Below are 16,380 nucleotides of genomic sequence, written 5' to 3' on the forward strand. Positions count from 1 at the left end.
ACTCAATAGAATTTTTTAACATGACGCTTGTGTGAACCCTTAGGATTCATCATTAATCCAAAAGAACTGTAAGACGTGTATCTTCATGTGATCCAGCATAGTTACAACTAATGTGTGTACTGGCTTCCAATTCGTTCAACAGTTCATGAACAAAAAGAACAAGGGAAATTCACTAATTCGGAATCCATGATGTTCTGAACATTAGCAATCTCAAATTGTATGCTTTGTTGCATCCTGAGGAACAAGTACCTCACCCATCCAAGCAGACACAACCCCTTATTTTCAACATTCTCTTTGTATAAATACAATTTCGGATACTAGAACATGAACAACTAGAAAGAAGCACTGAACTATGTACCATGTCAGTAGAAAAGGAACTTATATTTGCAATCTAAATGGATGTGTTAGGCGACAATTGAATTTTGAACAATAGTTTCCCCATCTAAAAGAGAAATTGGGGACACTTTAATCTGGAGCAAGTAATGAAGCACATAATGTTAGCATCTTATGTTAATTGTAGGATAACATTAAATGCTGGTCATTAGACAGCATAAAATGTTTTCTTATTAGTGTTAAACTCTTTATTAGCAACTGATTTTATATTATATAGTAACATAAGAGGCTAGCCCATAAATCAGGCTCAACATTATGAGCTAAAGCACCTAGAGAATTTCAGTGAGGACACTTCCTCCTAAAATTCTCATTCCTTCAGCAAGCATTGAGGGTGAACATACTCTAAAGAAGTCTAAGCCTGTGTTCCCACCTCATTCACATCGACCAAAGCCAATAATGCCAACTTGGTACAATACAAGGAGTTTTGATTTCCAAATATAGAAATTAATAATTAAGTATTGGAGAAAAAAATCACCTTTCCAGGATTTCTAAAGTCGTAATTGAGTCCCGTAACCTAGGTTAAACACTTTTACCATATGGGTAATCTTTAAAATCCACAAGCGTACATATTAGTTATATAAGTGCCACCTGTGTGACAATAAGGATCCACAAACAACTTGAGAAGAGAAGCTTCAATGATATTATGCAACATGCCTGTGGCATCAAGGCCTGCAAAGCAACATGGCACATAGATGATATTTAAAGACAGTTTCTGCCTTCCTGCATATGAAGTAAGGAGCATTCTATAGGATTGTTGAATGCACAAAATAATATCAAGAAATTATAAACTTAAAGATAATACGTACCCATCATCAATTATGAGCTTGATACTGAACCTTTAAGCTGTCCACATATAAACCTCAGACCTTAAGGTTTCCTCTTCTGCTGTTGGACCGATGGTAGAAATAGAGAAACAGTTTTTCTACACAAGCATATTACATTTTCATCTCCACAAATCTCATTCTGCAGAGCCTAGAGTTTCTTGAACCTTGAGGTTGGTTTACTTGCATTTGGAAAATACTCAACTAACAAATTTTCTAATATCTTCATTCCAATTTATATTTATTTAGGCCTTGTTTAGTAGAGGGTCCACCTGTACAATTAATATATATTTAGCCAAGGAGGCCTCCACGGTTTTCATTAAAGTTGTATGTACCTACGTACATTGCCGAATATGAACAGGTACATGCATGTCTTTTATACCATGAAATACAAAAATCTGAAAAAGAAGCAATGCAAATGGTATCGAGAAAGCAGCTGCTCAAAGCTCAGGAATAATTGGTTCTCTTAAGTTTGCAAAAGCTTGTGCACGACCAAAGCGAGCATTCACTGCATCCCATGAAACTAGGTTATCCATGAATGCTGATACATAGTCTGCCCGCCGATTCTGTCACCATAGATGTGTCAAGTGACCAAAAGAATTTCAGATGAAATTAGAATTTAGAAAAGTTCCCTGATTGATAACTAACAAGCCACAGTATTAAAGAAACTTTTGTCTCCAACAAAGATTAAAATCCACACTAACCTGATAGTCGATGTAATAAGCATGCTGCATAACCGAAGAGAATGTAGAAAGTAAAACCAAACAGTAAGTATCCAGAACAAAGTTGCTACTGCAATATCCTGAATCAATTCCTAGATGTCTGTAAGTGAAGCTGACACAGAATTGTTTCTACTTAAGGCTGTAAGCAAGTCTACTTACCTCACAAACATTGCTAATGTAAGAATCTAGAGTAGTTCATGAATTTCTGCATCCTAAAACAAATATTAAATTACTTCAGAATCCAATTACCTCCCAAACATCAATGGTGAGCAGTGGCTGCAACAAGTAGAACAACGTTAATGTTCCGTTAGCATATCATACTAGAAAATAAAAACATAAAATATGCTAGCAATGACTTAGACTCTTCTCTATCTTATTTATGGAGCTTACATCTACTAGAATTTAGGAAATAGTAAGTCCTTTTGGGCTTTCTTATAAGCTAATAATTACTGATAGTATGTTCTTATTTTAAAATTATCCATGCATGTTGTTTCATATGCATTAATTATTTCATGCATTATGGTCATTGGCTCCAAAAATGCCCCACATGTCTACTTTGGAAATTGCCAGAAACTTCTATCGTAGACCTTAATGCCTGCTACAAATACCTCAACAACCAAAGACATAAGTTGCAAATTAGTGTAACCAATTCAATACTACTGTCTTTTTACCATATAAAAGTTGAATTTAATATTAATCCACATGTCTTTAATGCATATTCACTTCTCTATCGAAAGCCTAATTCATGCTGATTATGATAAATCGTTAAAAGGATGCATATTGCTTCAGTAATCAGAAACGTTTCATCCAATGTTTTTAAGAGAATAAATTATACGGCTCATACATTGTTAAGTGGTCATAGTTACGTGGGTATAAATTTCAGTCTATCGAGAAGTAAATTTGGGTTTGCAGATTAAAATCAGAATTAATTTTTTGGTCTTAGAAACCACATAAGTGTTGAACTGGATACAAAAGCCCTCTCTTGAACTGGTCTCTCTCCAATAGTCATGCAATTCGTGTTCAAAATAAAAAATTCTAGTAGGTAATAGGTTTGATTCAAATTTTCCAAGTGCATAAATTATCTATATAGATTGAAATCTTGGTCAGACATTAAGATTTAAAATAAAAATAAAAATTGATATGCCCTCTTTTGCGCACAGGAAAGAATATTTAATAAGAGAACATATCATCTAGCTAATGTGGTAGTCAAGCTGGGCCCAAGCATATTAAAGATCTGCCTCTCCCCGTAATGGGAACAGGTCATCCATCTCACTCAAGGAATTCTCCTGCGAAGAATATCTTGAGCAATCTCTCAATGGTGCAACATAGAGGGTTCAGAACAGTAAAGGGTTTAGTCCTGAAGCATTTGGAAAAGAGTTTCGAGTTGCAGAATGCTTGAGAAAGGAACTGGTCCATAACAATCAGGAACTAGCAACAAGTACAATTACATAAATGAGGGAGTATCGTATATGGCATTTATATGCCTATGGTGACCCTTCATGTACAATTGTCTACACTAGTTGTACCTTTTACTAGTTATATATGATTTACATTCTAGCCTAATTTCTATGTTCATATATCTATATATATTATTTATTATTGATAACATTGGCTTGCCCTTAAAAAAGCTGTCCTCAAAGAATTCTTGAAAGAGTAGTCTTTGGAAGATTCCCTTTCCGAAGTGTCCTCCCTAGTCCTTCCCTCATTGGATGGGAAGCTTTTTTGGTTCCAGATTTTGGATTTGGAACTTGGTTTGCATGCTTCCAAGGTTTGTTTGTAACTTGATTATAACTCTTTGAAGTTCATCTAATCCGTCTCTTAATGGCATTTTGTTGATTGCTAACATGATGTTTTCTTTAACATGTAGATCGATTGCCTTGACATTTTCTTTCTTTGTTAAAATTTGCAACTAGGGCCAAACTCCATGTGGGTCATCTTATTCATGGCTGATAATATTTTTATTAGATTCCTCTCATTGAGAGATGTAGGATTGATCTAAAGATCATCCGATTCCAAAAAGTATTTATGGAGATATGAATTTATTTTGATTATGGAATAATTATCAAGCCAACCTGCACTCATGTAGGCTCAGAAGCCCAACAGTCACATCTATTAAATTATCATAAGATGTGTATAAATACAGGAAGACTTTTCCTCATTTGCACTCACTCATCTCATCACATCTCTCTCTCTCTCTCTCCTGCACAGAAAAGAGGCTCTTCTCTACTACGCAGAAAAGAGACTCTCTCTCACACATGTGGAAGGAAGGACGCAGTTTTAGGGCTGCAACTGCAGAACCAAAGTTTGACGAGCGTTGACCAAAAGACCCCCTCCTCAAAACTGCACTGTAGGTCCATCTGGACCTCCTCTGAAGGCCGCATTTTTTGGTGGTGGAATCAAGCCGATCCGACAGTCAGTTTGCGAGATATCAACTGCCCTAGTTTTGATGATGAAGCCGCTAATGCTGATGCTGCTGATTTAGGGTTTGCTACTGTTGATATAAATCAGATTCTCTTTGTACTATTTCTCTCTGCTAAATTATTGAAGATAAAAGAAGATTTGATCAAAGGGTTTCCCCACACATTGTGGGGTTTGTCCCAGGCTAGCCGCCACATCTTGTGTCTCTTGTCTTGGCTTGTTTTCTGTCAATCGTTTAATGTTCTATCTGCACTTTACTTTATGTACATGTGATTGCTAATCTGTGGATAATAATAAGAAAGATAAGTAAACTGCTATAAGCATAGAACATACCATAAATTAACATGGTATCACAACTGAGGTGAAGACAAAGCCCGAGCAAGAGCAAGAGCAATCACCGAAGAAAAGATTGGCAAGGCTATCCTAAAAGAACTATGGGTTCCTCATCACTCTTTCCTACCGAAGACAAGCTCCGTGAGAAAGCTGACTATCACAGATGGAAGATGTCTATCGATCTAACCTTAGAAGATCAAGAAGTATTGGACCATGTGAGAGGCAATATTGTTGAGCCTCCATCAAATGCAACCGCTGCTGCCAAGAACAAATGGAAAACCGGTGAAGTCAAAACAAAGAAGATCATCTGGGACTCTATCGACAAGCACTTGGTGGCCTACATCTCCGACCTGAACACCTCCAAGGAAATCTACGATAGACTGGTGAGTTTATTTAAAGTTAATGATGCAAATCAAGTTTTGTTTCTTAGAAATAAGCTAAAGGAAATTAAGAAGGGCAAAGATGAAAGTATGCAAGCATATTTCTTAAGAATCACCGAGATCAGGAACGATCTCCTATCTATTGGGGAGACTATTACTGATAGGGAAATGGCACTCACGATTCTTGGAGGATTACCATCCAAATGGTACGTGTTCAGGACTACTCTTCTGAACAATAATGTAATTCCTGGTTTCGAGGAATTAATGGCTAGATGCATTCAAGAAGAAACAAGGGTTGAAGAGCAAGAAATGCCCATACCTAAAGGTCCTCCTACTGCTTTTTCTTCTCATGCTAAGAAAAGAAAAATTCTGGGACTAAATCAAAAAGAAACGCTGGACCTAAGGGTGGAAGAAAAGGAAGATGTTACATTTGCGATAAATCAGGTCACTATGCAAGGGAGTGCCCTGATAGAAAGGACTCACATCGAGATGATGATCAAAATTCCTCTCATGGCAATCAGAGGAATGGGAAATCTACTAGCAAAGTAAAAAGGAGTGTTGGTAATCAAGGAAGAGGACAACCATTCAAGAAGGCTAGAAATTCCAGGTATGAATCCAACATTGTTGAAAATAAGCAAGATGAATATTATTTACCAGCTGCTCTATCTATCTCTGCTCCTTCGGACTCAATGGGAATTTGGCTCATTAATAGTGGTGCATCAAGGCACTTCACTGGTTACAAATAAGTTCTCCACAATCTAATAGAGAAGGAAACTAACCTGGAAATTGTCCTTGGAGATAATATGAAATATCCCGTGAAAGGTGTAGGCAATGTCTCTCTTAAATTGAATCAAGGAAATACGATCCACTTACAAGATGTGTTATATGTACCTAACCTCAAGAAGAACCTCGTGTCCATCTTGGCAATGGAAGACAAAGGCTACAAGGTGAACTTCAGCGATCGCAAGGTACGTATATGGAAAAACAATGTTAAAGATGCCTTCACTCTTGGGTTTCGAGTTGATTCATTATATCAGGTCAGTGGAAGTCCGCTAGGTGTCATGTCTTGTGACACATCTCTTCAGTCCGAACTTTGGCATCGGAGGTTTTCCCACCTTCATTATAAATCTCTACCCGATGTAAGACAAATGGTAACAGGGATGCCTGAATTCCGAGTAGAGAAAGAAGGTGTATGTCCAGGATGTGTCGAAGGAAAGCTCAAAAGGGTACCATTCCCCTCAAGCCAAAGCAAGACCTCCAATATATTACAACTGGTTCACTCAGACATATCTAGTATGATGCTTGTGAACTCCTTGGGAGGATATTTATATTACCTTACTTTTACAGATGACTATTCTCGAAAGACTTGGATATACTTCTTGAAAAAGAAGGATGAAGTGTTCTCTTGGTTTCGACACTTCAAAGCCTTGATCAAGAATCAAACCGAAAAGAAGATCAAGATCTTAAGGACTGATAATGGGACTGAATATGAATCTAACGAGTTTCATGACTTTTGTAAAGAGGCTAGCATCAAGAGGGAGACTACTACACCATATACTCCTGAACAGAATGGTGTGGCAAAAAGGAAGAACCGTACGATTATGGAAGTTGTTCGTGCCATGCTCCATGATCAAAGACTTCCGAAGTTTCTATGGGCCGAAGCTACAAACACCGCCGTATATGTACAAAACCAATGCCCTCATCAAGCATTGGGTTCCAAGACTCCTGAAGAAATGTTCACCGGTAAGAAACCTGACATATCTCATTTTAGAATTTTTGGAAGCCCTATATATTTTCATGTGCCAAAAGAGAAAAGGAATAAATTGGGTGCATCTGGAAAGAAAGGAATCTTTGTGGGCTATGGTGAAAATACTAAGTGCTATAGAATCTATGTTTTTTTAAATTTTGTGGAAAAACCTGTGAACAGTCGGTCAAAGGGAAGTCATGATTAGTCATGATGTCACCTTTGACGAAGATATGGCTCTCAGCAAGGTGGATAACCTTCCAACTTTGAGGAGCTCTCAAGAAGCCAACACCAGGGAACCGAAAGAAAAGGATGATGAATCAATGCCTGATGTGGAAGAACCCATGGATCCTATTGATCCACCTGAGCCTTCCTCTTCTAGGAAGAGGCCCTCTTGGCTTAGGGGGTTACTCGATGATGCTGAAGGACACACTGCACCCCGAGGAACCTTCCGTGAAAGTAAGAAACCCAACAGGTATCAGGGATACCTGACCATCATGAGCACGATCATACAAAATGAGCCTTCATCATTCTCAGATGCCGTCAAGCATCAAGTATGGAAGGATGCTATGACCGAAGAATATGAGTCTATTATGAAGAATGATGTCTAGGAAGTAGTTCCTAGACCCCAGGACAAGACAGTTGTCACTTCTAAATGGCTTTACAAGATAAAGCATGCAGCAGATGGAAGTACGGAAAAATATAAGGCTTGTTTTGTCGCTCGTGCCCTCTCCTAAAAGGAAGGTATAGACTATGACGAGATATTTGCACTTGTTGCCAGATATACCACCATCCGCTCGATCATAGCCCTTGCAGCTTCACAAGGATGGAACCTACATCAGATGGATGTCAAGACCACGTTCTTGCATGGTTCAATCAAAGAAGAGGTCTACGTGGAGCAACCCGAAGGATTTGAGATTCATGATCGAAAATTTCATGTATGCATGTTGAAGAAAGCCCTCTATGGGCTGAAGCAAGCACCCCGAACATGGTATGAGAGGATCAATAGCTACTAGATGAAGCTAGGATTCACTAGGAGTGAAGCCGATCCTAACCTTTACTTTAAGGTTGAAGATGACAAACCTCTCATACTGGTGATGTATGTGGATGACCTCTTCCTAACAGGTGCAAACCCTCTCATTCACAAATGTAAGAGGGAGTTGGCTTCTGAATTTGAAATGAAGGACCTAGGACTAATGCACTATTTCCTAGGACTTGAAGTTTGGCAGAAGCTAGGGGAAATTTTCCTATCTCAAGGAAAGTATGTGGTGAAGATTCTGGAAAGATTCGGTATGGTGGACTGCAAGCTCGTAACTACCCCGATGGAGCTTGACTTCAAAAAGTTAAGCGGTAGTGCTGCTGGACCTGTTTTACGAAATGCCACCGAGTATCGTCAACTCGTCGGAGCATTAATGTTCTTGGTGAACTCCCGTCCAGACATATGTTTTGCAGTCAACACATTGAGTCAACATATGGTTGAACCTCACCACATACATTGGATTGGTGCCAAGAATCTGTTGAGATATCTTCATGGCGCAATCACTTTTGGGTTAAGATACATTGCCGGAGATGTGAGACTACTTAGATATATTGATGCTGATTGGGTAGGCAGTGTGGTGGACCGTGGACCGTAAGAGCACTTCCGGGTGCTGTTTCACCTTGCGATTTGCTTCGATATCCTGGATATGCAGGAAGCAGGAATCGGTGGCTTTGAGCACCGCCGAGGCAGAGTATATTGCTGCTAACATGGCCGCCTGTGAGGCAATCTAGTTGAGGAAGCTCTTCAGTGAGCTGTTTGGATTTACACTAGATACCACTGTGATCCTATGTGACAACTAGAGTGGGATTCATTTGTCAGAGAATCTCGTATTTCATGATCGCTCCAAGCATATTGATATCAAGTACCACTATATTCGAGATATGGTACAGCGGGGAGCTGTAAGGCTCCAGTATATCGGTACAGATGAACAGGTCACCGACATTCTGACAAAGCCCCTAGGGAAAGTCAAATTCCGGACTTTCCGAGAACAACTTGGTGTTGTTCAAAGACCCTCTGATGAGGATCTTGTATGATGCATTGAGCTCTAGGAGTTCCAGGGGGCTACGGGGTACTTCTTGGAGCGACATATGACCACAAGGTGATTCACTATCCCCTGGTGGTGTGCATGTACACCCCGTGGTGACTATGTAGCAGGATGATTGGTTCTCCAGTGAGGTCTGGATGATGTGTTCTCCATGACGATTATGTAGCAGGATGATTAGTTCTCCTGTGAGGCCTGGATGATGTGTTCTCCATGGCGATTGTGTAGCAGGATGATTAGTTCTCCTGTGAGAACGGGATTGATTAAGTTCTCCTTTCAAGGCATCCTACCCATGCAGTCTGGGACTCATGGGAAGTACCTCTCATCTGATCAATGAGCAGGGAAATAAAGTTAGGGACCATAGTAGTATTGATGGACGCATCGTTGTATCTACCGTACTCCCTACGCTAGGATGACCTTCATTGATCTGGGATCAATGATACTGGTTTGGGACTAGTGGTAGGAGTTGTACCTACTATGACGATGACTTCGGGTCAGTTGAGACTGGTCTGGGACCAGTGGTACACTCTCTAGGCTTGCGATATTGGTCTGGGACTAGTGGTAGGAGTGGTACCTACTATGACACTGACTTCGAGTCGGTTGAGACTGATCTGGGACCATTGGTACGCACTCTGAGACTGACTTTGAGTCAGTGGAGGATGATACTGGTCTGGGACCAGTGGTAGGAGTTGTACTCACTATGACGCTAACTTCGGGTTGGTTGAGACTGGTCTGGGACCAGTGGTACATACTCTGAGACTGACTTTGAGTCAGTATGATGCATCCTCGATCATTTCTTCTTCTTCATAATTCGGACAAAAGCAGAGAAAAACAGAACAAAGCAGAGCAGAGCAGTACAGATCAGTACAGGGCAGAACAAGACAAAGCAGAACAGGCAGAATAGAGCAGAGCAAGGCAAGGGTCAAGCTGTACAGGGCAGTGCATTTGATGGATGAATAGTAGCGACCGACAGACAGATTGCAAATGGAGTTCTCCCTAGTTGAGAGGGAGTGTTAAAATTTGCAACTAGGGCCAAACTCCATGTGGGTCATCTTATTCATGGCTGATAATATTTTTATTAGATTCCTCTCATTGAAAGGTGTAGGATTGATCTAAAGATCATCCGATTCCGATAAGTATTTATGGAGATATGAATTTATTTTGATTATGGAATAATTATCAAGCCGACCTGCACTCATGTAGGCTCAGAAGCCCAACAGTCGCATCTATTCAATTATCATAAGATGTGTATAAATACAGGAGGACTTTTCCTCATTTGCACTCACTCATCTCATCACATCTCTCTCTCTCTCTCCTACGCAGAAAAGAGGCTCTTCTCTACTGCGTAGAAAAGAGACTCTCTCTCACACGTGGAAGGAAGGACGCAGTTTTAGGGCTGCAACTGCAGAACCAAAGTTTGACCAGCGTTGACCAGAAGACCCCCTCCTCAGAACTGCGTTGTAGGTCCATTTGGACCTCCTCTGAAGGCTGCATTTTTTGGTGGTGGAATCAAGCCGATCTGACAGTCGATTTGCGAGATATCGACTGCCCTAGTTTTGATGATGAAGCTGCTAATGCTGATGCTGCTGATTTAGGGTTTGCTATTGCTGATATAAATCAGATTCTCTTTGTACTATTTCTCTCTACTAAATTATTGAAGATAAAAGAAGATTTGATCAAAGGGTTTCCCCACACATTGTGGGGTTTGTCCCTGGCTAGCCGCCACATCTTGTGTCTCTTGTCTTGGCTTGTTTTCTGTCGATCATTTAATGTTCTGTCTGCACTTTACTTTATGTACATGTGATTGCTAATCTGTGGATAATAATAGGAAAGATAAGTAAACTGCTATAAGCATAGAACATACCATAAATTAACACCTTGACATTTTCTTTCTCCGTTGATTACAACAAGCCAGCCTTTTGACAGAAAGTCTCTGATCCATATAGGTATAATGCTTTCAGTGCCACTTGAAATCCATGGATTTCGCTTGGAGGTTTGTGGCATAAGCACCCCACTGTATCAACCATTTAGCACTTGATACCATATCCATTTCATCGTGTAACAGCATAAAACCCTGTTTGCACTCTCAAATTTTCTCTTTGTACGGAAATGTTATGGCATCATTGTACTCCTTTGATTTCTTGGACATCAAAAATCTTAACTGTGAGATCCTTGGTAAGATACACAATAGGTTTAGTTTCCTAGTACAACTGATGTCTATGCAGTTATGAGTGCTGCCAGAATCTACTAGTAGCATTACATCTCTACTTTTTGTCTCCTCCCAATTTCAGAGTCCTCAATTGCAAAAAAAAATTCATAGATTTAAGGAAAATTGTAGGTTTGTTTTCTCCTTTTCTTTGACATGTAGATGGCTTGCCTTGACATTTTCTTTGTTCGTTGATTACAAGAAGCCTGCCTTATAACAGAAAGTCTCTGATCCATATAGGTATAATGCTTTCAGTGCCACTTGAAATCCATGGATTGCTCTTGGAGATTTGTGGCATAAGCACCCCACTGTATCAAGTTATCAACCATTTAACACTTGATGCCATACCCATTTCATCAAGTGTAACAGTCTAAAACCCTAGTTGGACTTTCAAATTTTCTGTTTGTATGGAAATGTTATCGCATCATTGTACTCCTTTGATTTCTTGGACATCAACAATCTTAGCTGTGAGATCCTTGGTAGGATATACAAAAGGTTTAATTTCCTAGTATAACTGATGTCTATGCAGTTATGAGTGCTACCAGAATCTACTAGTAGCATTACATATCTACTTTTTGTCTCCTCTAAAATTCAGTCCTCAATTGCAAATTTCTTTTCATAGATTTAAAGAAAATTGTAGGCTTGTGTTCTCCTTTTCTTAGATCCCTAGTCTTATCGTCATTCCTTTGGTACAGTGGAGCATATTTACACCAGGTAACAATCAAGGACTTGCATCAAGTGATAGGAAAGGTGTTCATTTTCCACTGTTCTATGCTAGTACAATCACTTAGCCCAATTCTTTCTTCAATTAGCAATCACTTTTAAATAAATTTAATCTTCCAGTAACAATGAGCAATTGTAAATAGAACAATAATTCAAATGTAATAGAAGACAGCCAAGAACATGAGACAAAAGAGACACAAGATTTGGTCAAAGACCAGGGAAACACCCCACAAGGGGAAAACCCTTTCAAATTCTTTGATTAGATTGTCATCAAATGTTCAGCAGAGAGACACAATGTTCCAATTCATCAATAATGAGTCAAAGGTCAACAGCTTTGACTATCCAATTCAACTAACCAATATGCAATGAGAGATGGGTCCAAAAGTCAAATCTGATCCACAGTCAAAGTCAACAGCAGTTAAATATGCCCTGGCCCCTAACCAGTCAATGTTCAACAGTCAAATCTGCTCCAAATCAGCTTGGTCAACAGTCAAACAATTCGGCTTCCTTTTCTGGTCAAACTTCAGTCAAAACAGTCCCAAAAAGACTCGGTCAAAGGAGAGAGAAAGCTGGGTCAAACATAAGATTCCTGCAGTCAGTTTCAGTCAACAGACCTTTGGTCAACCCAAGTCAAAGTGCCCAGAAAAAATTGGTTCCTTCACCAAGAAATTCAGCCTCCAAAAATCAAACTTTTGCAAGTCAAACCAAGTCAAATGCCAAGTCAAAAGTGGTCAACAACTTCCCAAACAAAAAGTCAACCCAGAAAATCAGATCAGCCTCCTTCCCTTCGAACATGTGAGCTCAGACTCCTTAGTTGCAGACCTGTACGAACCAATCAAGAGAGGAGAGAAGAAGAGATGTGTTGATGTGATGTCCAAATGAGGTGACCTTGATGTGTATTTTCTCCTTTAGGCTGACCTGTACTTTTGTGTACTTGTGGGTTTTCTATTAAAAATAATATTTTTCCTTGACCAAATTAAATTCTTCCAAGGGCAAAGAGGATCTTATTTGGATGAGTAAGGCTGTCCAAAGGAGGGAATTTGTCCCTGAGCTGCCAAATTAACACTCCCTCTCAGCTAGGGAGAAATTTATGACTACATCATGAATCTCATCTCAAAAGTCTCGTCATCATGATCAATGAACCAAGTCATATCTCGTCTCTGCTCATCTTTACTCATCTGCTGAACATTCTCGAATCTAAAGAAGAAGAATCATCATCATAGGGGAGCTCCAACTACCACCCTATATCCAAGGACAATAAGTGAGATCCACTTACCGCAAGGGTAAGGATCACACTCTATCCTATTGTCTAATGACAATAGGCGAGATTGACTTAAGGATCACACTTTGTCCTATTGTCCTTTGATCTTCCCATCTAGACCCTCAAGAGTCAAGTGGTAGAACACCTGCATCCCATCAGTTGAGAGAGATACAACTTACCATAAATGGAAACGATCACACCCTATCTCAAGTCACCTTGACCCATTGGCCAGATGGGGAAGAACAATCTCGACAAGCCCAACTTGTGGGTAGGATGCCAGCTAGGGTATACTCTGTCGAGCCCCAGACTTGATGGTAGGGGGAGATACCCACTTGTCATAAATGAAAAGGATCACACGCACACCCTACAGTGACAATAGGTGAGATCGACTTACCATAGGGTAAGGGTCACACCCTATCCTATTGTCTAGAGTTCCCTCAACAACAGGAGCTCTCCGACTCAATTCCTCTCCCTGTGAGCTCAAACAGGGGAGAAGAGCATAGTTGTGTGTTCTCGATCAGCCAAGACCCTTACCAAGGAGGGTCACCTCCATTAGTCCAAGTTGCTCTCTAAAGACCAAGAAAATCCCTTTCGGCAAAGCCTTGGTGAGTATGTCTGCTATCTACTCGTCAATCAAAATATGAGGGAGTCTCACGGCTCCTCTCTGCACAATGCCTCGTATATAGTGATACCTAATCTCAATATGCTTGGACCTGTCATGGAACACGAGATTCTCTACAAATTGGATTCCACTCTTGTTGTCGCAATATATCACTGACGTATTTAGGACCTGCTCCAACAACTCTCCAAAGAGCTTCCTCAACCATATTGCCTCACAAGGGCCATGCTAACAGCAATATACTCTGCGTCAGTTGTGCTCAAAGCTACGCACTTCTATTTCCTACTCATCTAAGATATCATGGAAAAACCAAACTAAAGCAACACCCTGATGTGCTCTTCTTATCAATAATGTTTCCATCCTAGTCGGCATCAGTGTACCCACGAAGCCTCACATCTCCGGTAGAATATCTCAGACCAAGATTAATCGTCCCATGCAAATATCTCAACACATGCTTGGTAGAAACCTAGTGTGCATGAAGAGGCTCAATCATGAATTAACTCAAAGTTTTAACTGCAAAACATATGTCTAGACGGGTGTTCACTAGGAACATCAATGCCAAAATCAATTGTCGATAATCAAAGGGATTCACTAAGTCAAGTTCAGCAACATCTCCACATAACTTCTTGAAGTTCATCTCCATCGGTGTGGCCAAGGACTTGCATTTTACAATTCCAAATCTTTCCAACAATTTCACAACATATTTCCTTGAGAAAGGAAAATCTCTTTGGGCTTTTGCCACACTTCTAATCCCATGAAGTAATGCATCAAACCAAGATCTTTCATTTCGAATTCAGAAGCCAACTCCCTTTTACACTCGTCAAAAATAAATTGTAAACATATAAAATCAAAATGAGAGGCATACCTTGAAACACTTTGAAGTAGAGGATCATGTCAGCATTGCTTCTTGTGAATGTTAGTTTTTGGCAATGTTTTAAAACTCCGACTCGGCCGAGGGTCGACTCCGACTCCGACTCGGTATTGACTCAACCGGCTCGATTTCAATGATTCGGTCGTTGTAAAAAATACATAAAATATTTATTTTTTTATAAAAAAACATAATTTTAAAGATTTTCATTCATGTTTCCAAACACACAGCATTATAATATAGATGGAAGACAACATCTGATCAAAGTGGGCTCATGAATATATCCATTATATCAAAATGACACCCAGTGCACTGTCCAATACATACACGATGATGATATAGAGATCAAAACAAAAACACATAACCAAGGAGGTTAGAAATGGCCTCTACAACAAAAGTCTGTGACTAGTACTACTGGCTACTGCTAGAGTTGCCAACATCATCTGGCTCAGTGTTACTTGGGAGCAGGAGCGAAAGCGGGGAGCGAGAGCGAAAACGGGATCGGGAGCGACATTTTCAGAAGCTCCCGGTTTGGGAGCGAATCCCGGAGGAGTTCGAACACCAATGTCACTAACATCAAGGTACATAGAGGGATTGGTGCTCTTGATTAAATACAAGTTCCATACCCTAATACATGACAAAATTCAATGGAAACATTGCAATCCCCCAATCCTAAAATCCTGAAAAACTGATAAGTCTGCTGGATTTTGAATGAAATCTAAAATTCTACTTTCTCCATATGAAATCCAATGAGGCCGGAACCACTCTCAAACATCCTGAGTCATTCCATGGTAATGTAAAAAATTTAAGTAAAAGGATGAAAATGAAGATTAAGGAGAATGTAACATTACCATGAATAGCATATCAATACTAGAGATCAGAGTGGGTTAAATGGGGTTTGGGAGAGGGGAATGGACCCCAAATAGCACTTAACCAATTTTTAAAACAACTTGGAGTCCCCAACACTCAGCAAAATCTTAAAAATTTAAAAAAAATATTAAAAAAACGCTATTTTTGGGGTTTACTGGCCGCATGAACTAACCCGACCGAGTAGTTACAGATCCGGCCAAGTTGGCCGAGTTATGACTAACTCGGCCGAGTCACGCTATAACTCGGCTGAGTCAGTCATAACTCGGCTGACCGAACCGTTTTTCTGCCGAGTTGAAATTTTTTTTTCCGGCTCAAACCAACTCGGCCGAGTCGGTTCCGAGCTGGCCGGATCTTAAAACAATGGTTTTTGGTAGCATCGGAAGTCCTCTAGCCTTGAAAATTGGTGGAGAGACTAAGGCACATGAGTTCTAAAAAACCCAGAAATCGTTTGGTAAAATTCCACCCAGATTGTATTTTATTAAAATAATTAATATTTTTAATGGGATTCCTAAGTCTAAACTTAGGAAAATTAAAATATTAATGGGTATTAATCAAAATATAGGTGAGAATGATCTAGAAGGCGGATCAAGTCATGTTTTAATCTTAGTCATTGATTATAGACTTAATCTCGGTCGTTGAAGACTCAACAGGAAAAGTATAAAATGGAGGCTTGGGGTTCACTTGGAAACACACACAGAGAGAAAATTGATCTAGAGTTTGATTTCTGGGGCTAGGAAGCTGAGAAATTCGAACTAAGTGATCATTTAGCAGCAGAGGGGCAGAGAGAATCTGGAAGAAGGAATTTCTGAAGAATACTGACAGAGAGGCGGAGAGAGCTTGCAGAGACGCAGTGCAGTAGCTGGGAGAGTTGACGTTGGGCCAATTTGGGCCCACACAGTCTTGACGCAGAGCCAGAAGGGCCAACGCAGAGCAGAAAAGAT

General features: G+C 40.0%; 1 protein-coding gene across 2 annotated transcripts in view; it reads right to left on the minus strand.

The window, feature by feature from the left end:
• Positions 1–1,419: 1,419 nt before the first annotated feature.
• Positions 1,420–16,380, minus strand: part of LOC149205966 (superoxide dismutase [Fe], chloroplastic-like) — a 196,246-nt gene continuing 181,285 nt past the window's right edge. Inside the window, exons 6-8 of one of the 2 annotated variants that reach the window (XM_089395240.1) lie at positions 2,186–2,212; positions 1,919–2,016; positions 1,420–1,780 (exon numbers count right to left, since the gene is read on the minus strand). In XM_089395240.1, the coding sequence (XP_089251366.1) occupies positions 1,738–1,780; positions 1,919–2,016; positions 2,186–2,212 (168 nt within the window). In that variant the 3' untranslated portion in view covers positions 1,420–1,737. The remainder of the gene's footprint in view (positions 1,781–1,918; positions 2,017–2,185; positions 2,213–16,380) is intronic. The other variant, XM_089395239.1, reaches the window with a different exon arrangement.

The sequence above is a fragment of the Pinus tabuliformis genome, chromosome 1_2, assembly GCF_031772625.1.
Source record: "Pinus tabuliformis cultivar Carrire ecotype Pingquan chromosome 1_2, CPIR1, whole genome shotgun sequence".
Taxonomy (NCBI): domain Eukaryota; kingdom Viridiplantae; phylum Streptophyta; class Pinopsida; order Pinales; family Pinaceae; genus Pinus; species Pinus tabuliformis.